Below are 25601 nucleotides of genomic sequence, written 5' to 3'. Positions count from 1 at the left end.
ATATGTGAAATGGACATTGAATCAAAGCGATGATGATGAGGTGGTCATCTGATCTAACTCACAATCAGTATCACTATTCTGCAAAGACAGATTACTTCCAAAATCTTAAATGATCAATCATATCTTATCATGCCAATACTGGATCCATCTTTGGACATCAAATCTTGGTCGGTACTGTAATATCACAAACAAACGAACAAGCAAACAAACGAAAGAAGAAAAAATCTGCCTCTGCATTTTTTCACGTTTTAACACAATTTGTTTTTTCACGTTTTAACACAATTTGTTTTTTCACGTTTTAACACAATTTGTTTTTTCACGTTTTAACACAATTTGTTTTTTCACGTTTTAACACAATTTGGTTTTTCACAATTTGTTTTTTCACGTTTTAACACAATTTGTTTTTTCACGTTTTAACACAATTTGGTTTTTCACGTTTTAACACAATTTGTTTTTTCACGTTTTAACACAATTTGTTTTTTACTGTTTTAACACAATTTGTTTTTTACCGTTACTTTACGAACAATGCTTGCTTCTTGTTTTTTTTTTTAATGTTCATTTTGTCTGCTATGAGATTAACAAAACCCAGCCACCTCAACACCAGCTTAAAAGTCTCTCACCATCACCACAAGGCTTCACGCCCATCTCATCCAGCATACGTTTTTCTTTCCCCTCACGCCAGCTGTACACAGTCATTTCTCATTTTTGACTTTATACGTCTATCTTTTTTGACGCACACTTTACTTCTCTCCAACCACCTGCTGTTCTTTTATTTTTTTTTTTGTATCATGCAAGCTTGTGCACACTTTCTAATCTGCACAAACAGCTGCTTCTAATTCCTTCACTAGTCAGCTATTCTTTGGCTGCTGCTGCTGCAATTTTTACATGTGCTCATATACGCTCCATTACAAGTTGATCCATCTGTAATGTAGTCGTTACATGTTAACATGTAATCACACATTACATGCAGAGACCAGTCGCAAAGAAACAAAAAAAGAAATTCGACTCCGCCTTTTTTTTTCAGTTTTAACAAAAGGCATTTATAACCGTTACTTTCCAACAATGCTTTGCATATTGTTTTAAAAATCTCTTTCTCTGCTGTGTCGAACATGTACTTCAAAGTTTTTCATCCCACTACATGTCCATCTCATGCTGGCACCCACTTTTTCCAGTCCTCTGCCATCCACGTATTCTCGCTTTTCATCCACACCTGTTCATTTTTTCCTCCTCTTCCACCATTGTAACATCATATTGCACACCGGCTTGGTCATTTGCATATGTGTCATATCGCTGCTGCTAACATGCTTCAGCGACTGTTACACATCACTGCAGTCACTCATGATGTGTTTTATTGTCTCTGTGATTTTCACAACAGTAGTTGCTTGTTATTACTGGTCTTCACTTGTAGAGGATGCTGATCATCCTTCCAACCTTTGCTCTTATTCAATTCAAGGTAATCGAGTTGTTCTATGAGACAAGCTGGAAGGTTCTACTTATAGACACTGGCAATAGGAACTGACCAATCAAACTAAACCACATTCTGCTAGCAACCAATCAGAAAGCAGAATTGCTTCATAAAAATATTAAATCTTTTAGCATCCCGGCACATAATTTTTGTGCCAAAGATCTTTTGCTTTTTGCATTTTTTTTTTTTGCGTCCAAAATTTTAAAGTCGGAGACAAATACAGAACTTGTACAGAAAAGCTACCCATCGAAAATTCTCCTGAAATTAAATATGGTTTTCAATTGAAGAATCTCTCAAAATGGTAATTCTATAACGATGCAGGATGAAGGCTTTTGTTGGTCACAAAACTTGATTTCAATCTGTCTCTGCCAGATAGGTGTTTCCCATCGGTTTCTTGTTTGTATTTGAACCTAACAAAAGAAAGATGTAAAAATGTTTTGGCTTCTAATGAAGGTATAACTCCAATGATTTTGATGATCATTTTTATAACCACAGTTATATCAATCAACCAATCAAAAGCTTCAAAAGTTATAAAAAAATGTTGAATTTTGGATTCAATCAGTTCGCCGTTGGCCTCTGTCTCGAAACAACTGAAACGTGACTGCATTGATTCTTGGCTGCCATCTTTGTTACTAAGAATTACTGAACACTCGCAATTGTGACTGCATTGATTCTTCGCTGATTTGATTTACTGCCACCATCTTTGTTCAACATAATGTCTCAACACTTAACAGAAGAGGACTTCAAAGTCACAAGTTTCAAAACTGAAGATATCTCACCAGTGAGGAATTTCTGTCTAACCTTAACGGACATTTTATTTCTTCAAAAGACACACAAAGACATTGAATACAACTTATTATCCATCATGACAGTCACATTTACGAGAGTGACAGCTATCATATCTTATCATTCCAATACTGCATTCATCGTTGGATATCAAGATTACATTTGCCCTTTTCATCTCCCAACCTGTGCCACATCAGACTCTTTTCCTCGGACACATAGCCCCTCCCCCTGTTGAATTTCATCATCATCATCATCATCATTCCAATACTGCATCCATCACTGAGCATAAAGATTTACTCAGTGAAAATTGCTCTATCACTGCAGCCACTGAGGATGTATTCCATTGTCTATCTGGGATTTACACAAGGGCAGTTGTTGTTTGTTGTTGTTGGTCTCCATTTATAGAGGTTCCTTTTTTTAACAAGGGAGTCACCACTTATCAAGACCCGAAGTTTACTCGAGGATAAGGGTTAATGAGTGCACGATGGTCACTGAGACAATAGTGGAAATTGGGTAACATTTGATTATTCAAGGGGGACAGCTAGACAAAAACTTATTTACGTTGGACTTGAAGGTGACCATGTTGTACTCAGCTGGAAAGCAGGCCAATGTAACAAAGTTCCACAGGGAGGCAGTTCTAGAAAAACAAAGCTGCTTGTTGTTGTTGGTCTCCATTTGTGGAGGTTCCTTTTCTTTAACAAGGGAGTTACCACTTATCAAAGCCAAAAGGTTATTCAAGAATAAAAGTTAACCACCACAACGTTTCACTCCATCTAGAGATCCATTGTTGGACAGTGTTCAAGACATTCCTCAGATCCGCATTAAAACATGCGCTACTTAGGGCACAGTCTGTAAGGATGTGTGTGATAGTCTGCATGTTGGCGTTGCAGGTCTAGTGTTTTGGCAAGCTTTGCTCGGGTTCAGTTGAGTATTACCCATTGTTACTGAGAGAGTTCATAGCCTGCTGTGAGAACTTTTTTGGTGCTGGAAAGGACTCATTACCGTCTTTAAATAGCTCATCCTACCGGCACAGACAGAAGAACATTAGTGTTGTTTGTCCAAGATCTGAATGGTAGTCGCTGCAGCATGATATCCATATAAAGGATGACGATTGTTGTTGCTCTGCTCATCACACTTTACCTTCGCTATCAAATATCGACAAATCTGCAGTGGAGCAATTCCAGACATCCTGTAGACGGATGGCAGGTTGGTTAATTTTAGGTTGCCGGTAATGGTCCTGCATGCCTTGTTGAGATTGACACACAATGAAACTGCTCTACCAACTATCCCTGAAATGCATCTCATTCTAAACAACAAAAAAAAATGGTTACCTGTTTTCTTGGAATTGGCTGCTTTCTCTTTCTGCTCATCTTTTTTGGACTCCTCGTAAGAATTTTTGAATATCTGTAGAGGCGTCATATTATATTGCAAGGAATGAGTCAAGTCATAGCTATAACTGTAACAACAAAAATCCGAAAACAAAATTTTAATATTGGAATGAAAAGATGTTTTGTTGGGTTTGTATTACTGTACACATAGATTCGAAAAAGTTGTCAAAAAACAAATATATAATAAATAAATGTTATCAAAGGCAAGATAAATTACTTTTCTACCAAACTGGATATAATTTTCGTGTTTTTATTCAATTTAACATGTTTATTCAGCTCAAAAAGCATACAGTGTTTACCGATGTATTGGAAAATTCAAAATGGCGGCTGACTCTCTCTTTAACACGGTAAGTTCGGTAAAAGGTGTTATAAATAATAAACTAGACAAAATACTATTAAAAAACCACCGAATATATGTAAAGTTATGTCATGGTAACATATATTGAGTGAATTTCTAACAGTATTTTGTCTAGTTTATTATTTATTACACCTTTTTCCGAACTTACCGTGTTAAAAAGAGAGCCGGCCGCCATTTTGAATTTTCCAATACATCGGTAAACATTGTAAGCTTTTTGAGCTGAATAAGCATGTTAAATTGAATAAAAACACGAAAATTATATCCAGTTTGGTAGAAAAGTAATTTATCTTGCCTTTGATAACATTTATTTTTTATATATTTGTTTTTTGACAACTTTTTCGAATCTATGTGTACAGTAACACAAACCCGTTTTGTTTATTGAAATGCAATTCAATATTTTGCAAGAAAATATTGAATACTTCAAAACTTTTGAGATGGGGATAATTTTGTATCATTTCATCGACTATTCTCATCTTTGTTGCTATAGTTACACTATTCCAGCTGATGTAACCTGGATCTTCTTCAAGTTAATTTTTTTCAAAGTTGGGAACCCTCCAGTAGAATTTGGAAAATTTTTATGTTTAAACTGGATAAGAGTTAAAAAATTTTGTACGTTCTTACATTTGACAAGATTTCCGATTATGTTTCCGAATTTTTGAGATAAGTTCTAATTATTTGGATTCTTCTGACTACTGTTCTCACCTTGGTTGTAATTTTCATAACGTTTCAGTCAATGTAACCTCCGACCTGCTTCAGGTGTACCTTGTCAAACGCTGGAATCTTTGTCAAATTCGGAAATCTGCAAGAAGCCATGGCATAGTGGATAAAGTACTTGGCAAAATTCAGTTGTAAGTTACACTGCTCTGGAGGTTGAAGGTTCAAACCTCTGTGCGGGCAACACTCAAAATACAACTGCAAATTACTTATAACTTCTACATAGTCATGGCTGATGGAATAGGAGTATGCTATTCTTGTGAATGAAATAAAAGGATCTATTTGAAACTCCATGCAGATTCTAGAGTTCAATAGCAAGATTCCAGAGTGCAACAATACACTTGGAGAAGATCAGAGTTTACATCGATCGAAACATTGTGAAAATGACACTCAAGATGAGACCAGTAGTCTGAAGAATCCAAATAATATGAATAACTAATCCTCATCTCAAAAATTCAGAAATGTAATATTCTTAATCAGCTTTTCAAATAAACTAGTGACTTGAAATGTGTGATCAATTTACATTAAATTTATATACAAAACTAATCACTCACTATAAATTCTGAAATAATTGTTTTGTTTTCCAACAGGTAATCATCTAAAAAAAAAAAAAATCTAATTTTGCAGGGAGTGGAATCCAGCTGGGGGTACTCTACAAATTTATCAACAATTGAGATCTTTTGTACTCTACAAATTAACAAAAAAAATTTAAACTGTAGAATGTATTATTAGTATTGCATTTATCAAACGAAAAAATAGAAAGGATTTCCAAGTTCAAAAAGATTCAGAGAAAAATGAAATGTTACATCGACCAAAATGTTATGAATACAACAACCCAGATCAGAATAGTTGTCTGAATAATGCAATAAATTAAATGTATTATAATAGGTTAATGTAGTTTGCTTAAAGCATTGTGGGCGATGTATATACAAAGTAGTGTTGTGATAATTAATCGAAATTGGGAAAAATCGGAACTTTTTTGGGCATTGGAATCGGAAAACAATTGTGCCAATTTTCCAAAAACGATTCTTTCAATTGCTTTCTTTTTGTCTTTGTTTAAGACTTAATTTTCTAATGATAAAATAATAATTATAATAATATTTTGAACTACCAGTAAAACTCATATCTATAGCCCCCCCCCTCCCTACTTACAAGTGTATTTTTACGTTTGCAAAAAATATTGGCCAACTAAACCTCTAGCCTGCTTTGGGTAAGATTGAAACCGCTATCTTCAGATAATGCTCCCCTGAAACCATAATGATCCAATCTCTTATCCAATGCGCCATGGGCCCCAAAGAGCAATTAAGGTTAGATTGTGGCACTATTTCCTTGTGCCACTGTTTCTAACACACTCTGCAGCATGGACGGGTGATAAATTGTCCATGAGCGTAGAGATACAAAGAAATCCCTTCCCATAATTCCCTTGCTATCTTTCTGTCTCTTTCCTGCACGACCACCATGATGTAAGGACGCATAGCCTGTTTCTCCGTAAATGAGGGGGGGGCACCCCCTCCCTCAACACTAGTTAGGGTAGGTTAGTTAGCTTCGAAAAGCCTATCATCCAGTTTTAATTGTAAAAATTAATTGTAAATTGTTTTTTTTGTAATATATATTGTATCTCTAATGTAAAATAAAATAGTTAGTTATACCTTATGTATATTACAATTGTGTTACGTGTCGTTTTTCTTGTGTCTGCCATGAATGCCTTCATAAATGTCTTGTCAAAAGGCGGCCCTGAGGACAAAGAGATGAAGATTCCAACCAGAATGCCACCAGGGTGAAGAGATCATCTTGAGAAAAGAAAGGAGCCACACCCAGATCCAACATCTCAGGTATGATTTTCTTCTTACTACACAGACCCTAATGACTGGCCCATCTTCATGAGACCGCTTTCAGACATTTACTATAACACGTCTGTCGGTCACACCTCAGTGACCGGCTGATAGTGGTATAAGATTTTTTGCTTTTATAAATCTAAGTTTTCATTGTTATCTGGTCTTCCGTTGTCGGGTCTGTACCGAATGATATTATATATTACTTTTTTTTGGTTTAGTTGACCAAAAACGTAGTGAGATGACAACTATGGACAGCAGTAATTACTGAGGATACAGATACGAGACTCAGCATTCCTATCTCGTCATGGTTAATCACCTGAAGAAGGCCAGAGGATAAGTTAGCTGAAACAACTATGAAGATGGGGATAGCAGTCCACAAATAAATACAAATTACTCATTTCAAAGGATTTCAATAAAAATATTATAGAATATCAGTTTTAATCATGTAAAAATGTAAATCATTTTAGTAAAGCAGTTGCGATAAATCTAAATTATAATACAGTCGCCAGAAAAATATTTTTCCATTTTGCCAGGAATGGAAATTAATGAAGTATATGTGGTTTTGCAATCATTGCTTGTTCAAAATTTACAGCAAAAGTATGTAGTCATTAGTCCAGTCCAATTGGAAATATTTCCTACAATACATTTACAAATAGTATTTCCTTAGGAATCTAGAAATCCTCAGCAGATAATAGAAAATCTTGAAAAAAAAAAAAAAAAATTAAAATAAAATAAAAAAATAGCCTAGCCTTTAACAAAAAAAAAAAAAAGAAATAGAGTAAATAAAAGAAAAAACATTTTATCATAAAATAATTTTTAGTACCTCCCTACCCACAAAACCAAAAAGAATCCACCCCCCTTAAAATAGTAAGGAAAAGAAAATAGAAAAAATAAATGATTGAAACTGACCTAAAATAAAAATTGCTGGACAGATCAACATTTTGAAACATTTTCACATATCTGCAAAAAAAAAAAAAAAAAAAAAATGTCAATGCTAAAATATCAAGTTTGAAGCTAAACATCTTATGAAGGATAAAAAAACCATGTTTATATTAAAAAAATAAAAATGCAAATCCAGAATTCAACCTAATGTCATATTCCAAAAGTCATGTAAATTGATCAAGTATTTTTTTTTTTACCAAGAAAATCAAATTTTAAGACAAAGCAAGATATTTTGACCTGACATGTTTAATAAATAAGGGGGAGATAACTAATTTCAAACTACCGAGATCAAAATCAGCTGTGTAATGGCTATAATTTACTATTAAAAAAAAAAATCACTAAAAATCTTAAAAACTAATTTTCTATATAAAAATAACTATTTGATCAGTTATATGAATTTTGGAACGGCACATTTTTGCTCTGTGATGGGGATGCACATCATAAGAATTTTCTGTATTTTTTTTAAACGAGGTTAAATTCTGGATAAGAATCGAAACAAACTCAAATAATAATTATGTTTGATATAGAAATGTTTATTCAAGTTCTGGCATTTTGAACTTGCATTACTTTTTGACCAGATTTACAATGGCATCCAAAGTTCAATTAAGTATATATTTGGCCGAGTATAATTAAATAAAACAGTAATATATATTATATATATATATATATACACACACATACACTATTACAGAAAAGTCACTTTGTGTGTGTGTGTGTGTGTGTGTGTGTGTGTGTGTGTGCTAGTTCCTTCCTCATAGGTTCCAAAACGGCTAAGTCTTTTGCAAATTTCACACAAAGGTAATTTATGTCTGGCAGTGTTCTTAGATATGTTTTGTACAGAAATTCATTGAATTAATATCGAAAATCAAAAACTTCCGATTTTAAAAATAGCTTTTCTCTCTTTTAGATAAAAAGAATAATTTTTATAAGGGAATATTCTGCATTACACTGGCCAAGGGAGATAACATTTCAGCAAATCATTTCTTCTTAAGAAACAAAAAACAAAACAGGTTTATTATAATCTGGAGATATAACAGTGGTAGAGCATTTGACTACAGATTGTGATACCCTTTATATATATATATATTGCTCTTGATTTAAAATTTCCCATATCCTTAGGCTGTTTTTATGGTTATATACCTTATTTGTGGTGACTTTAATTTCCTTTTAACAAGTGTTATTTTTATATTTTTTTTATTTATTTATATCTGGTTTTATTATTTTTTATTTATTCCTTTGTTTTTAGTTTTTAGATTAAGGGTGAAAGAGGAGGGAAGTGCCATTTCATACTGTTAAGCTGTTGACAGATGGGAAGTGTTAGAATTCTATTAGTCTGGCAGCTACTTGTCAAAAGGAAATTAAAGTCACCACCACTAAAAGATATACAACCATAAAAACAACCTAAGGATATGGGAAATTTTAAATCAAGGGCAATAAATAACTTTAGTTGCAACTAATCAAACAATTGTTGGGATGAGAGGGGGGGGCAAGTTGAGGAGGCAGAGGGAGTAGACCTCGTAAATTGTAAAGTTTATGATTATATTTTATTTTAGTTTATGTATTAGACAAAGAAAAGAAAACCCCAATACAAACCTGCTCTCATCTGGATGCATATAATGTGTACCAATGTTTGGTATGTACAACATGCAGGTGTCTTCGACTTTATAAATTGTATGAGGACCAATCAGAGCTACACGATCACGCTTAGTAATAAGGATCATGTAATAGCCTTCAAGAAAACGCACAAAACCTGAAATGCACAAGAAATTAATTTTTATTTGTTAACATTGGACCATGTTATTGGCTGTCAAATCAAACTTAGCTTCTGACTAGCCAATTTGTATTAGTTATCATTGTGCTATGTTATTAGCAATATAATAACATACTTTGCTATAATTTATTTTCTTTTAAATTATTTATTATAGGGATCTTATTTGGGCCACGAAATACTGTGTTATTTTGAATATTTAGTCAGGGTTTATTGGTATGGGAAAGTATTCTTATGCCAGGTTATTCTAAAAAAAAAAAAAAAAAAAAAAAAACCTGTACAGGGAGATTGAAGACACTCGTAAGCATTCAAATTCTCTCGTTTAATACATTAAGTCGAATGATTTCATTCGTTAAAAATACAATTTTTAAAGATTAATAATTTATTACAGGAACAAATAAAAAAAAAATTGAGATCATAAATTTACCTGCAATTCCAAATGCTGAAACAGATCTGAAAAGTCCGGAATTGCCTTTAGAAGAAGTTGATTTTGGTCTATTTCCTGATTCGATCATGGCAAGAATTTTATGCACTTCATCGGCCGTGTATTCCACCTGTAGATAAAATAGTTTTAAATGAAAAAAAAAAACAAAAAAAAAAACAAAAACAAAATGAAACATTATTTGAAATTTCAAATAAACAATTCTTGTCCATAATTTCCCACTATCCAAAAACAAAAAATTTTTTTTTTTTTTTCTAAACTTCACTTTAAAAAATTTTTTTTTTTTATTCATTTCAGATATTAAAGTATCCATCATAATAGAAAGTGTTTTTTTTATCAGTAATCAGAAATGTCCTTGGTTTGTGTTGTCATCGAGATGGTGTTCAAATGTTGTACAAAGTGGAGAATTTCCCTTCAATTTGAACATTGTTCAATGAAATTTGGAAGCATCTTTTAGAAATTTAAAAAATGCCTTTGAAACCATGTTTAAAATGAAAATATAACTGTAGACTTTGCTTGCATCTTATCTTTGACAATTTCACAATTCCATCTTTTTAAAAAATGGGATGACAGGTGAATATATATATATATATATATATATATATATATATATGAACACAGCTCAGAAACTAAGGAATAAGGGTGAAGAGTCGTAGGTTTTGGTTTCGATTCTAGCTGATGGCACCCAAGTCATTTATACTTTTTTTAGTTTTGATCTCACTGCTGTATAATAATTGATAGAGAATTGTCCCTATAATAATACATTACATGCATGAATTAAAATATCATATTTCAGCGTATCTTATGAGTAGGCAACGCCGCGCAGCCTGCTAGTATTTTATTAAAAATCAGTAGACTTTTTAATATTTTGAGATGAGGATTGATAATTCAATCAATTCAAATAACAACCAAGATGAGAATAGTAGTCAGAATAATGAACATTATCAATCCTCATCTAAAAAATTATTTTAATGATGTTGAATGCAGATATCAATATTAAGTTTACAATGATATCCATAGTATTTAAAATTAAAAAAAAAAAAAAAAAAGAATAAAGAAAAAATCCAAGAAAATTTATTTGAAAAAAATTTAACAAAATTTTTCGTACCATATCATCCTCAATTACAAGTTCCCGGGATTCATTTCGATGAATTTTGAGCACTCGGAATTTATTTTTTTCATTGTTTGATCCCACAACATAGAAACGCTGTAGAAAAAGAAATAATAATAAAAAAAAAAAAACCAAATAATTATTAAAAAAAAATTTTAAAAATAAAACTATTAAAAACAAACATCATATGATAAAAAAAAACACCAAACATCAAACGATTTAAAAAATTATTTAAAAAAGACAAAAATCAATAAAAAACAAATTATTATAAAAAACACACCAAACAATTAAAAATAACACACCAAACTATTAAAAAAACAAACTAAAAACATCAAACAATATAAAATCCAACACAAATCAATTATTAAAAACAAAAAAAGATGTAGTAAAATACATAAATATTTCACAAACTATACTCCTGTAAATTCGTTTTTCTTTTGTGTGTATTGATATTCATAATAAAAACCCTCTTTTCTATTTATTAAAAAAAAATACAATTTTCTTATATAGGAGTTGTGGAATTGCATTCACTAGCAAACGATCTAGCTAATTTGCATATTCTTTTAAACATTCATTTTAATTAATTCCCTATTAGTTTTTTCGGTTTTCTCATGGGATGATCATCTTTAGTTACAGGGTTCCAAAAAGAGTAGTTAACCTAATAAGTCACGCACTATCAGCCAAACTACAACCTCTGTCCCATCACTGAAATGTTGCATTCCTGTGCCTGTTTTACAAGTATTGTGTTTCAATTTGGTCAGGCAAGATTCTCATTTTGCAAGCCAGCCATTCAACCTAGGAAAATGAGTACCATTTTAAGCTCCAAATAAAAATAAACCTTTGTTAATTGTTTTCATTTTTTATTTTAACAAAAGAGTCACCACTTATCAAGACCTGGAGGCCACTTGAGGATAAGGGTAAGTGAGGGAGTGAGTGAATGTGTTTGTTTAACGGCATTTCAACCTCTAAGGGTCATTTAATGCCAAAAACGTTTTGTTGATATAATAGGTTTTCAGTTTCTTGTAAAAATGTTTTAAGTTTCTTGAAAAGTTTATCTTTTGAAGCAAGATGTTTTAGGTTTTCTGAAAAATTGTTTTAGTTGTAAGAGGTTTGTTTTTCTAAACTGAATTTTACTTGTTTACTTTATAGGAGTTTGAATACATTTGTTTCTTTTAAATAGTTCATGATTTGTTGGGGTTCCACTTCTTGGAACACTTTTCTAATGTTTGTTGTTTTAAAATATTTCTTCTGAGTGTGTTTGTGTTTTCTACATTCTGTCAGTAGATGTTTAATTGTTAGTTGTTGGTTGCAGAGTGTGCAATTTGGTGTTTCCTCCGCTTTGATTAGGTAGGAATGAGTTAATTTTGTACGTCCAATTCGTATTCGGTTTAGTACAATTTCTTCTCTTCTTCCCTTAAAATTTTTTTGTTTTTCGTTTTAATTATTGGTTGATGTTCATGCAGTTTGTTTGCAGTGCATTTGTTCCATTCCTCTTGCCACTTGTTTTCTATATATTAGTTGATTTTTCTTTTTAGGTCTGTGTGTGGTATTTTAATTTTTTCCATTTGGTGGTTTGTGGCTTCTTTAGCCAGTTTGTCTGCCTTTTCATTTCCTGGGATGCCGACATGGCTTGGTATCCAGGCTATTATAATTTTTTTATATTGTTTTTTTTTGGTTATTTCGTTGTATTCTTGTATAATTTCTGTGATAAAAGGGTGTTTAGATTTTTCTTCAAAGGCCATGATACAGGATAGGGAGTCTGTACATATTATGAATTTTTGTTTGTTAATGTTTTGATATATTTGAGAGCTATTTTGATGGCCTGCAGCTCGGCTGTATATATTGAAGCCGCGTTGGGTAGTCGTATTTGATATTGATTTTGTCCATCTGTGCATGCTGCACTTGTTCCGTTTATAGTTTTAGACCCATCCGTGTATATTTCTATGTATTCTGCATATTTTTCTCTTAGTTTTCCGAAGTTGCTTCTGTTTGTTATATTATTTGTAATGTTTTTCTTGTAAGCAGTAAGTGTTATGTCGGTTTTTGGTTTGTGTAATGTCCATGGTGGTCTGTCGTTTATTTTTGGAGTAATTATATTGTCGGAGTTTTCATTGATTTGATGTATTATTTTTTTAATTCTGTGTCCAAAGGAGGGTATACTTTTTGGTTTCCCTGAATAAAAGTTTGTACATTGTGGGTTGAAGGTAGTTTTGTATGTTGGGTTTCGGGGTTGCTTTGTAGTTTTGTTGCGTATTGTAACGCTAGTTTTTCCCATCTTAAATGCAGGGGTAGTTCTTGGGCTTCTACATGCAGACTTTCCATTGGTGAAGTTCGATAGGCTCCTAGGCTAAGTCTTAAACTTTAATTCTGTATTGTTAGTAGTTTGTTTTTGTAGGATTTGTAAGTAGAGCTGTATATGGCACAACCATAGTCCAGTTTGGATCTGATATGTGAGCGATATATTTTGAGCATTGTAGCTTGATCTGCTCCCCAGTCTAGTTTTAATACTATTTTTAAGATATTTATTGCTTTTAAGCATTTTTGTTTTAATTTGTTAATGTGCTCCTTGAAGTTTAGTTTATTATCAAAAATGATCCCTAGAAATTTGTTTGCTGGTATTAGTTGCCCATCTAGTTTGAGCTGTGGGTCAAGGTGGTATTTTCGTTTCTTTTTCTTACAAAAGTGGATACATCAGGTTTTGCTTTTGGACATTTTGAATCCATTTTGGTTAACCCAAAGATCTATTTTGTTAAGGCAATGTTGCATTTGTCTTTCGATAGTTGGCATATTTGGTGATGAGCAAGTTATTGAAAAGTCATCAACAAATAGTGTTTTTTCGAATCTCACGTTAACATTTTTGATTATACCATTGATTTTGATTAGAAAAAAGGTGGCAGATAGTACACTACCCTGTGGTACCCCTATTTCTTGTGTGTATTGATCTGATGTTATATTTCCTAAGCATACTTTAAATGTTCTGTGGGATAGGAATTCTTGGATAAATTTTGCTAGGTTTCCTCTGATTCCCATATTATGAATATCTTTCAAGATTCCGTACCTCCACGTGGTGTCATACGCTTTTTCAATATCAAAAAGTTATGTACCTCCCATTGGAAGTCCATAAATATTGTGGGGGAGCATAGTGTTAGGTCGATAGCTGATGTCGTTCCTGTGCTTGGGTGAAGGTATGTGTGTGTTTTGTCGTTAAATATAGCTGTTTCGGGTGATTTAAGTAATGATTCAATGATTTTCCCAGTTTGGTTAATATTCTCACATCCCCACATTGTTATGGGCGTTGAAGTCCCCCATTAATATAAAAGGTGTGGGGAGTTGTGTTATCAGATCTTCAATTTCGGTTTTATTTAGTTTATGTTTAGGTGAAATGTAGATTGAACAAATAGTTGTTGGTCAGTGGAGTGTAGCTTTAATTGCTATTGTTTGAAGGTTTGTTTGGAGTTGTAATTTTATATTTGGTATCTGTTTTTTTTATTATAATTGAAGTGCCACCTGTTGGTCGGTTATCTGTGATCTGTTTGTTTGATTGTAAATGTGGTATCCTTTGAAGTTGATGGTGTTCGTTTCTTTTAGAAGAGTTTCCTGTAGGCCAATTATGCTGGGGTTATATTGTGCCATTATATGTTTGATTTCTTCGTAGTTTGGTTTTATGCCTCTGCAGTTCCACTGTATGATGTTTTTATTCATTTGCATAAATAAGTTTTTTTTTTTTTTTTTTTTTTAACTGTTTGGTTTTTGTTTTTATATCTAGTATTCTATTGATTTGTGTTTTGAGTGGTTTTTGTTTTGTGTTTACTTGAACTGTTTGGTTCCTCAGTCTCCATTTTCTGCTCCTGGTCAGTTCTGTTTTTGGAGTTAGATTTATTTCTGTGACTCGATTTCAATCAATTCAAATTTATTTTCATTTTCGATTAATATTATTTCTGTTTTTTGTTTGTTTTGGTTTTTGGAAAGAGGATTTGTGTTTTCCCGTTCTGTTTCCATCTTTCCAGATTTTTGTTTATCTTCTGCTTTTGTTCTTGTTCATGATTTGGATCTTTCATGGTTTATTTGTGGTTTTTGTTGTTTGGGTTCTTTTTTGTTCTTTGGGACTTGAGTTTTAGAAGATACTGGTATTTGTTTCTTGTTGTTTTCGTTTTGGTTAGTTTTTAAAGTTTCAATTAGATTTTTGAGTTCAGAGATTAGTTTAAGTAGGTCTTGGTAGTGGGTTTGGTTTGTTTGATTTTAAATTTTTGTGATGTCTGCGTAAGTGTTTATTTTTTCTCGAGAGCTTGCTATTTTCCTTGCTTCAGGAAATAATGTTTTGTTTGTATTTTATTTCAGCTATTTTTCTTTTTTGAAGATTTTGCATATTTTAGAGTATGCTGGGTGTTTTTCTTGGCAATTTGGGCATTTTGTTTCGTTTGGGCATTCACTTTCAGTGTGGTTAGGTTCTTTTAAGCCACATTTTCCACATATTTTCTGTCCTTTGCATGTTTCTGTTATGTCCATATTTATGACACTTGAAACATCTCAGAGGGGCTGGTATATATTGTTCTACTTTTTCTATTGTATATCTGATTTTTATTTCTTTGGGAATTTTTGGTGTATTGAATGTTAGTACGTAGGTTTTTGTAGGTATGGTTTGACCATTCCTTTTTATGTTTATTCGAACATGATTGATTACTTCCTGTTTTCTTAGGGCATTTTCTATTTCTTCTGCTGTAGCCAAGGTTAATTCATGGCTTTTTATGACACCTTTTGATGTGTTTAATCTCTCATGGGAAAAACTTTTGCATTTATAGATATGGAATTTTTCCATCTCTAAGATGTTTTTTGCGTCTTTAAAGTTGTCTACTGTTACAAGTAGATTGCTATTTTTCATTTTTTTTGCTGTTTTTGGGTTGCTGTTTTGAGAGAATTTTTTCAATTAAGAATGGAGACAGATCGCTGATCTTTTTTCCTTCTAAGGTTTCGATTACTATGAATCTTGGATATTTTTCTTTATCAATTATTTCATAGTTATATTCTTGCTCACTGTCTGAGCTGGTTACGTCAGAGTGGGTTCTTTTCGATTTTGTTTTATTTTTTTGAATTCTGGGTTTTTTGTTTGGGTTTATTATATCCATGGAAGTTTGTTTAGATTTTCATCTCTTTTGCTCCCCACCCTCCTCGGAGCCCGAAACTGGGAGATGTTAGGGGGGAAACCCATTCACCCTTTCATCCCAGGGATACAAAAGAGATATACTCGATTGGTTGAGTTTGTTCCATCATTTCCTGTTTCCTCCTTTAGTTTCTTCTTTCCCAGTTTGATAGAAACGTTGGTTAGGGAGCAGTTGTGTGGTTTTTGTCTCATCAATTGATTGGCCCTTGCCATCGCCTTCTAACACTTACCTGGTTTGTCTATGTTTGTAGCAATAAGATGTTGTATTATCTTTAGATTAAATTTGTTTATTTATTTTTTTTTTTAAATGTAATAATTGACATTTTCAGTGTAAGTGTTAGGGCTTGACATGACTAGCCGATTGATCGGATAAGGCCTTTCCGACTGCCCGTCTAGCCTAGTACAAGGCCAAAGTGGAGTGTTGCAACTGATACCTTTATTTTCCCTAAGCATCAGTTGCTCAGCCACCAGGATCCTTTTCCTAGGCAACACGGGTTGCTACCCACAGCCAACAGGTAGCCCATTGAGGGACTTTTATCTTCTGCAGGGGGGCAGTCGGCGTATTCTAATGCCCCACCGACAGGGCCACTCGAGGATAAGGGTTAATGAGTGTACAGTAGTCGATGGGAAAATGTCATCGTAATCGTTAGTAGTGGAAATTTGGTAAATTGGATTAAATAAGGATACGGCTCATAAAGAACTTGTTTGCGTTGGACTTGAAGACGACCATATTGTAGTCAGCTGGAAAGCAAGAAAATGGAAGACAATTCCACAGACGTGCAGTTCTAAGAAAGAAGCTTTGTTCATGGAATCTACGTTTAAGTTTAGGCACAGATAAAGAGTGAGAGAAATTATTGATAGTGGTTTCAACTAGACAAGTGTTTTTCGTGAAAGTCAGGCCAGTGGGGAACCATAGATTGAAGCTCAGATGAGCACTTGCCATGAAAATAATGATAAAGCGACGTCTCTTCTGTGGAAAAAAGGTTATGAAAAGAAACTGGAACCATAGGAAGATATTCATCATTCCAGTAATTATAGGAGCAATTAAACTCATTAAAAAATTTTTTTTAAAAAACTACCTGGTAAATATACCTGGTGAACCAAACGCAAGAGAGATTCAAACAATTGCATTTAAAAGGATGGTTAGAATCTTAAAAAGATCTCTCGGTTGGAGTGTGTGAGATCGCAGGTAAATGTCTGGTATCCAGTAGGATCCACCATCCTCAGCTTGAACAAAATAAGAAAATTGAAAAAAAAAAAAAAGAATCAAGATTATTCTGTCTCACATGACCATGTTCAAGTCGCCATTGTTTGGGATGTGGTGCAGACCAAAGAAGAAGGATACACAAATTGATATTAGTAACGACTGTACTAACAACAAAAGAATAAAAAGATTACTTACTGCTTTGGTCTCGTAGAGAACCAATTTCTGCATGTTAGAAATGAGGGGAATTTCTTGAAACACTACCATCTTTGATTCTGGCTGTTATTTCAAATCTATTCAGCCATGTAGATTCAGATGTTAGTCGAAAGTTCCTGTTATAAAAATTAAAAAAAAACAATACAGAGTTAGTAAATAGTGGGAAAAGAAAGGGGAAGCGACAGAAATTTTTAATTTCAAACATTAATGAATGAACAACCTCATAAAATATAATGAAAAGACGAATGATATGTACGAACAAAAATAACATCTTTTTGTGCTTCTCTTTTGTTTCCGAAATTCTTATGAAATGGCTCTGCTCTCGATGAGAAATCTATTATACTAGTGGACGTTGCCCGGTTATAAAAAAGAAAAGAAATTGTGACAGCGAGAGAGGAAAGAGGGGTGTTGCCCAGTCATAAAATCCAAATATGATATTTTAAAAATTGCAACAAGGGAGAGGGGAAGCGTTGTTGCCTGATCGTAAAAAACAACAAAAAAAAAAAAAAAAAAAAAAAAAAACCATGGGACTTAGGTGCCATCAGCCAGAAGCAAAACCAAAATTTTGTGAGCAAAAAAAAAAGAAAAGAAAATGCCACATGCGAACTCATAACTTAAGTTAGTAAGTGAACGCTTTATTGATGGGACCATGAGGGCACAGTGGTTATTACGTCACAAATTTAGCTTTTTAAAATGAAAGAACCAAACAACAGTTTGTGCACATGTGGTTTGCAAGCAACGTTGAAAACAAAAGTTTTTATCTGACCCCTGCTTCAAACAAAACGACATCTCTACACAAAATAATTAACAGATAATGTCTGAGAGATCGCTTTTTCTAACAGTGCCATATTCGTGCCTGTCTTATGTGGATGATAAAAGTTTTTAGCGGACACACACACAGAGTTCCCCTTTAATTAATAAACTAGCGGAGGCACTAGCATTGCCTGATCGTAAAAAGTAAAAATTGTGAAAACAGAGGCGGGAGGGGGGGGGTCAGCATTGCCTGGTCAAAAAAAAAAAAAAAAAAAATTGTCACAATGGGGGATAGGGGGAGGGGTCATTGTCCAGTTGTAAAATCTGCTTAAATATGATAAATTGTGACATGGTGGCGGTGTTGCCTGGAAAAAAAAAAAAAAAAAAAAAAAAAAAAACCATTCAGGTGCCATTAGCCAGAAGCAAAACCGAAAGCAAAATTTTATAAGCAAAATAATGATGTGTGCTGAGTGCGTACTTGTATAACTGAAGTTAATAACCAAACACTGATGTGCCGATAAAAAATTTAGTCATTTCAAATGGAAGAAAATAATGATTAGAGCAAATCGCGCCAAAAGCAATATTTTTATTTGATCCCCTCTTCAATCAAAACGATATTTTTACATGAAATAATGGACGATTTTTGTCCAATTTTTCAATATTTTTTGTCCAAGAGGTCGCTATTTCTAATGCTACCACATTCGTGCATGTATGATGTGGACGAGAAAAATTTTTTTTAGTGAACATACACAAACACAGACATTTTCCCTTTATATAATAGATAGAAGATAAAGGGAAAAATGTATGTGTGTATGGTCAACTAAAAATCTAAAACTATAAAACAAAGACCCCAAAAGTTTAAACATTCTTGATCAGCATTACTTTGGATGAATAATATCTAAAATTAAAAAAAAAATATTTAATCTCTGAGTGGGTTTCATCGGTGATATTATGTACTCTGTAGTTTTCTTACACAGCACTACTAATGCATCTTCTACTGACTTACCTCCCTTCCATTATCACTAATCCGGGATGACAAAACTATTTAGATAAGCTTAAGTTAACATCACAAGATGAGATGATTGAACAGGAGTTTGATTCATATTTCACATCAAAACAAAGAATTTTGTAGAGAGCAAAGGTTGTTATTGTTATAAATAACTAGCAAAGATACTAACACTTCACACGGGACTTTGCTGTACACTTGGGTATCCGCTTCACAGGCACCTTTGCAGTAAGTGGATGTTATAAGAGCCATCAATTCAGCGCCGCCGCAGCTGCAATTGAACTCACTACACGAGTTTGTAGTAATTCAAATTTTGTCAATAGCTGAATACTTGATGCTTTGCCAGGGCTATCAAGGGTATTTTTTATCGTGACGCCATCACATAGATGAGGTGCCTACCACAGCTTAAGAGAGTTCCATCTACCCTCGAGAGAAAGGATAGACCGTGCCAGTTTCTCAACCTGGTATTTTACCTCGAGGTATATACAGTGCCTCGCCTTCCCAAATGGTCAGCCATCTGGTACTGGCCAGGCTAAGCATTGCTTAACTTCGATCTGGCGAGAACCAGTGTGTCAACGTGATTGTGCCATATAAAAGCAACCATTGCTTAAGGTGTTTAAAATTTTTAACTACCTCTTGAAGTGACTGAAATCCAACTATGAACTTTAAAGCAAATAGCTTATGTCAAAGTCGACACTTATATTGTTACACATAAAAATTGAAACAATTACAAAGAATCAAAAAGAAGTAAGCCAGCGTCATGATGGCAGCCCCCATGATTGTGGCGAACCCCAACTTGGTGTGCACCATCCCTTGGTTGGAAACCATCATCATGTTAGTTTTGGTCATGATCGGTCCAGTGCTGTGGACTGTAGGAGAGTATATATACATAAGCTATGACCTTGGAAAATAGTGTGCTTCATCCCTAAGTGGAGGGACCATCATGCCAGATTTGGTTATGACTGGTCCAGTGGTGTGGGCTGTAGGAAAGTTGTACACACACGAATACTACTACTTTTTATATATATATATATATATATAATTAAAATAAAGAAATAAAAAGCCCTTCATTTTTTAAGAAATTTTTAATCTGCAAAAATTTTTAAGTATAGGAGGAATGGTTTCAATATTATTTTGTTATTAATGCCTGGGATGATAAATTAATAAAAATAAAATTTTTAAAAAGATTAGGTGCTTGTGTAGAATAGTGAATTTTGAAACAAACGCATTTTCAGGTGAAAACATTATTACGTACTTATGTGTCATGTCGAAATTAGTATAAATTCAAAAACTTATGAAAAAATGATCAAATAGAAGATGTGCAAGATCTAGTTTTTATCAAATCAACGGCAACAACGGTTTAACATTTTGCATTTTGAAATGGCGAATTATCAAATTGAGCGATTACAGTTACCTCCCCTGGATTTTGAGAACTTTTCCATATCAAAAGATAAAACTATAAATCGTTAGTTCTATTTTTAATTGTAATTATTTTTCTACAAGACATTCCTCATAATTATTGAAATTTCTACTAATTTTGACATGACACGCAAATATGCAATACTGTTTTCACCTGAAATGTGTTTGTTCCAAAATCCACTATTCTGCACAAGCACCTAAAGTCTTTCATTAACCCTAAGTCTGGGTGATAATTCAAGAAACTTAATGGAAACAGTACCAGCAAAGTGGGCGTAATGCGATCCGTAAAAAATCAATTCATAGTTTACTAGCAACGTCCCGACCTTAACCTTGAAAATAGTGTGCACCATCTCTAGGTCGAAGATTGTCAGGTTTGGTCATAATCGGTTTAGTGGTTTGGGCTGTAGGAGTTGTACACACGGAAACACATACACACGAACGCTACTACTTTATATATAGAGAGATGGGATCATTGGTGTGTTTCTGAAAAACAAAAAACAAAAAAAAAAAACAGCAGTAACTTTCCTCTTTCCTTTCCAAATAACAACCAACAAACATAATGGATGGTTGAAGGCTACACCGACTGAAGCATTGCACAAATAACACTTAACAATAGTCCGATCAATACAATTAATATAAAAATTTAGCTCTCATCTAAAAAAATTCAGAACTTAAAAAAACGTGTGCATGTGTAGTTTTTAAATAATATTTTCAAGTTATTCATTTTTACAGTATCTTTTTTTTACTAAATTGTTAGGTGAAAGTACAGAATAATTACAAAAATACCATCCCCATGTTACGAATAGCTTTCTAAATAATAACATTATTCCAGCACGGTAACATAAGTGCATAAGTATAAAAAATAGCGGGCATGACATTAATACGGTCTAGTGATTAAAAGGCGTTGGCTAATAATCAGTTTTAAACCACAGTCTCTTCTGGAGGTCGAAGGTTCAAGCCTTACTACAGGCAATAAGAACTACGAATAACAAAATAATTAACACTTCTATCTAATCATGACGGAATTAAATAAATGGCTTTCGTTAAGATTAGCACTTCTTTATTTACAAAGCCATTTGGCGGAAGTGACGTCAGAGAAATTTTAAGGTACGGATGACCAACACTGTATTTACTGTATAGTGCCCCCCTTTTTTGTGAGTTGAATTTTCCCCTCACATCAAAAACCGACCTTGTATCTAAATTTGCCCTCGTGGGGAGGCAAGTAAATAGAAATATAAAGATAGAAGTTTTATTTTAAATTTTATAACAAAATTTTAACCTTTATAATAAAAATATGTTCATGAACTGCTTTTTTTTTTTTTTTTTTTTTTTTTTTTAAATCAAACATCAGGTGTTGGTATTTAATTTTTTTTTTTTTTTTTAAATCAAACATCAGGTGTTGGTATTTAATTTTTTTTTTTTTTTTTAAATCAAACATCAGGTGTTGGTATTTAATTTTTTTTTTTTTTTTTTAAATCAAACATCAGGTGTTGGTATTTAATTTTTTTTTTTTTTTTTTAAATCAAACATCAGGTGTTGGTATTTAATTTTTTTTTTTTTTTTTAAATCAAACATCAGGTGTTGGTATTTAATTTTTTTTTTTTTTTTTTTAAATCAAACATCAGGTGTTGGTATTTAATTTTTTTTTTTTTTTTTTAAAATCAAACATCAGGTGTTGGTATTTAATTTTTTTTTTTTTTTTTTTAAATCAAACATCAGGTGTTGGTATTTAATTTTTTTTTTTTTTTTTAAATCAAACATCAGGTGTTGGTATTTAATTTTTTTTTTTTTTTTTTAAATCAAACATCAGGTGTTGGTATTTAATTTTTTTTTTTTTTTTTAAATCAAACATCAGGTGTTGGTATTTAATTTTTTTTTTTTTTTTTTTTTTAAATCAAACATCAGGTGTTGGTATTTAATTTTTTTTTTCATCAAACATAAAAATAGAATTGTTATAAAAATATTTATGAACTGGGTTTGTATTACTGTACAGTGTACACACAGATTCGAAAAAGTTGTCAAAAAACAAATATATAACAAATAAATGTTATCAAAGGCAAGACAAGTTACTTTTCTACCTAACTGGATATATTTTTTGTGTTTTTATTCAATGTAACATATTTATTCAGCTCGAAAACCATACAGTGTTTACCGATGTAGATCTATTGGAACATTCAAGATGGCGTTTTATTCTCTCTTTAACACGGTAAGTGTGGGAAAAGATGTTATAAATAAAAAAACCGGATAAAATACTGTTAAAAACTCGCTCAATATATGTTACCGTGACATAGGTTGACATATAATCGGCGGGTTTTTAATAGTATTTTGTATAGTTTTTTGTATTTATAACACCTTTTTCCATACTTACGGTGTTAAAGAGGGTGTGAGACGCCATCTTGAATTATCGAATACATCGCCACATCGGTAAACACTGTATGTTTTTGGAGCTGAATAAACATGTTAAATTGAATAAAAACACAAAAAATATATCCAGTTAGGTAGAAAAGTAACTTATCTTGCCTTTGATAACATTTATTTGTTATATATTTGTTTTTTGACAACTTTTTCGAATCTATGTGTACGGTAATACAAACCCGAACTTTTTTTTTTAAAACGTTTATTCGGTCCGAAAAACAAGTAGTGACGAGGAAAGAAGATAAAAATGACCACGGCATCTTTGAAGTTTCGATAATGGTTTAACAATAAAAATAAAACAAAATACGGTCAATGTGCACTGGTTGTCCAACCTCCAAAGGGTGTTTATTCCGAAAGCCGTTCTTAACATGAGAAGGTTGGGGGATGTTTATTCCGAAGGCACTTTCTTATTTTCAACCTCCCCGATAAGGTAAGTCTTCGGGTGGTCCCCAGTGCACATTCACCCAAAATACTGTTAGAAACCCACTCATTAAATTTTACCGTGACATTCATTTGTTATATATTTGTTTTTCATTTTTTTCGTACCTATGTTTATTGTAAAACAAACCCTAACGTTATTATTTAAAATCGTATTCTTAACATGAACAGAAAGGCTTTGTTACCTATTCTGTACTTCCACCTAACAATTTATTAAGCAAGAAATAACGTAAAAATTGAATTTAACTTGAAAATCTTACCTCAAAAACCGATAACTCGGTTCGTAAACTGCAGAAGTAACGCTTCAGAAAAATAATAAACATCCGTTTCGTAATTTCAACTTCATAATTTTCCGAGGCATCGAACGAATTGCAATATTTAGAAATTCAGCAATAAGCAGGAAATGGACGTAAATCTCGAATACAAAAAAAAAAAGTCACGAGATGTCTCTAATAAAAGTAAAAATAAAAAAAAAACTTACGGAATTGCAAATTAAATCATAAACACCGTGACAAGAAAACACCGGAGTGAAAATGTGGCCAAACAAATGTTTCGAAGGGAAGTAAGTCTAACCAACTTACACATTTTTTTTTTTCCTTTTAATTTTTAAACTAGCTGATTTATCCGGCGTTGCCCAAGCTTATAGAGAATTAGGCGATTACACATATTAACCTTCAAAAGTGGTCTACGTAAATATAAGGGCTGTTCACATGACCTGCTTACGTCACAGAATAAAGTACAATAGCCACAGTTCAGCTTCAGCGATAGACGACTATTTCGAGAATAGTTATTTTTGCTTCAGTTCTCAAAGAAATTGCCAAGGGATTTATAAAACTGATCCAAAAGTGACTATATTAGGTGAACAGTGAACACATATAGTAACCTATTTGAACAATTGTTTGATGTCTACGTCATGATACCATCATAGGAAATAGACGGTGACAGCTAGGCAAAATTACTAAATTCGTGGCCTTCGTAATATATGTCATTATATTAATATTACGACGGCCATGCTAAATCACGATGTGAGTTTATTGAAAAAAAAAAAAAAATCTGTGTAGGCATTAAATTTTTGTTGTTTTTTTTTTTTTTAAAATATTATTATATGAGAAAACATTTAGAAAAAAAAAAAAAAAAATCGGCGGCACTGCATGAGAGTGGCCACACCCTAGAAATGCGTGTTTTTCACCTTTTTTTTAAAAACTCCCCCCCCCGACGATTATCATAAATTATATACTTAAGTATCATATTAGCAGAAAAAAAAAATTGAAAAAAAAAAAAAAAACAAACAATTCTATGACTTTTAACTAGGGGTTCACTTTCTCGTTATAACGTTCTACTACATTGCTACCTGACTTACTGTCCATTTAAAAAAAAATTGAAAAAACAAACAAACAAAAAATTCAAAGAAGGAGGTTCACTTTCTCATAACGTTCTAATCACGTGAAACGTCGGCAAAGAAATGGACAGTAAGTCAGGTAGCAATGAAGTAGAACGTTACAACGAGAAAGTGAACCCCCCTTAATGACTTAAAAGTCATTATTTTTTTTTCAATTTTTTTCCTGCTAATATGATACTTAAGGTTTGTAATATATGATAATCGTCAGGAAAAAAACGTGTAAAACACGCATTTATAGGGGGTGAACACTCTCGTACAGGTCCATCAAAAAAATACTACTGGATCAATTTGTGTGATTTTTTAAATATGACATTTTCGACAAAACAAAACAAAAAAAAAAACATTCAATGACTTTTAAGGAGGGGGTTCACTTTCTCATTATAACGTTCTAATCATGTGACACGTCATTAGGTAAAACGTTAATAACGAGAAAGTGAACCCCTTCTTAAAAGTCAGGGAATTTATTTTTTTCAATCTGTTTTCTGCTAATAAGGTACTTAAGTCTGTAATCGATGATAATCACCGGAAAAAAATTTAAAAAAAGGTGTAAAATACGAATTTTTAGGAGGTGGGCACTCTCGTATAGGTCTGCCAAAAAATCTATTGACAAATACACGTTTTTAAATATGTAAACATTGAGTAAAAAATGACAAGTTATCCAAAATGTTCGTCTCATTTGGACCATATTGGATAACTTTACCAAATGTTTACGTATTTAAAAAGCATGTATTTCTCAATACAAAATGTGTATTTCTCAATAGATTTTAACTTGAAAATATTCCTC

At 32.6% G+C, this 25601-nt stretch overlaps 1 protein-coding gene across 2 annotated transcripts in view; it reads right to left on the bottom strand.

Moving 5' to 3' along the window:
• LOC145249744 (polyphosphoinositide phosphatase-like) overlaps nucleotides 1–24062 on the bottom strand; it is an 84597-nt gene extending 60535 nt beyond the window's left edge. Inside the window, exons 1-7 of one of the 2 annotated variants that reach the window (XM_080111656.1) lie at nucleotides 23900–24062; nucleotides 17370–17503; nucleotides 10807–10905; nucleotides 9684–9810; nucleotides 9082–9238; nucleotides 7456–7506; nucleotides 3583–3707 (exon numbers count right to left, since the gene is read on the bottom strand). In XM_080111656.1, the coding sequence (XP_079967782.1) occupies nucleotides 3583–3707; nucleotides 7456–7506; nucleotides 9082–9238; nucleotides 9684–9810; nucleotides 10807–10905; nucleotides 17370–17438 (628 nt within the window). In that variant the 5' untranslated portion in view covers nucleotides 17439–17503; nucleotides 23900–24062. Of the gene's footprint in view, nucleotides 1–3582; nucleotides 3708–7455; nucleotides 7507–9081; nucleotides 9239–9683; nucleotides 9811–10806; nucleotides 10906–17369; nucleotides 17504–23678 lie in introns of both variants that reach the window. The other variant, XM_080111657.1, reaches the window with a different exon arrangement.
• Nucleotides 24063–25601: the final 1539 nt, after the last annotated feature.

This window comes from Euprymna scolopes, chromosome 28 (genome assembly GCF_053919585.1).
Source record: "Euprymna scolopes isolate OS-2025 chromosome 28, ASM5391958v1, whole genome shotgun sequence".
NCBI classification, from domain to species: domain Eukaryota; kingdom Metazoa; phylum Mollusca; class Cephalopoda; order Sepiida; family Sepiolidae; genus Euprymna; species Euprymna scolopes.
The sequence above is the reverse complement of the archived record's forward strand: the minus strand, read 5'-3'. Positions and strand labels throughout refer to the sequence as shown.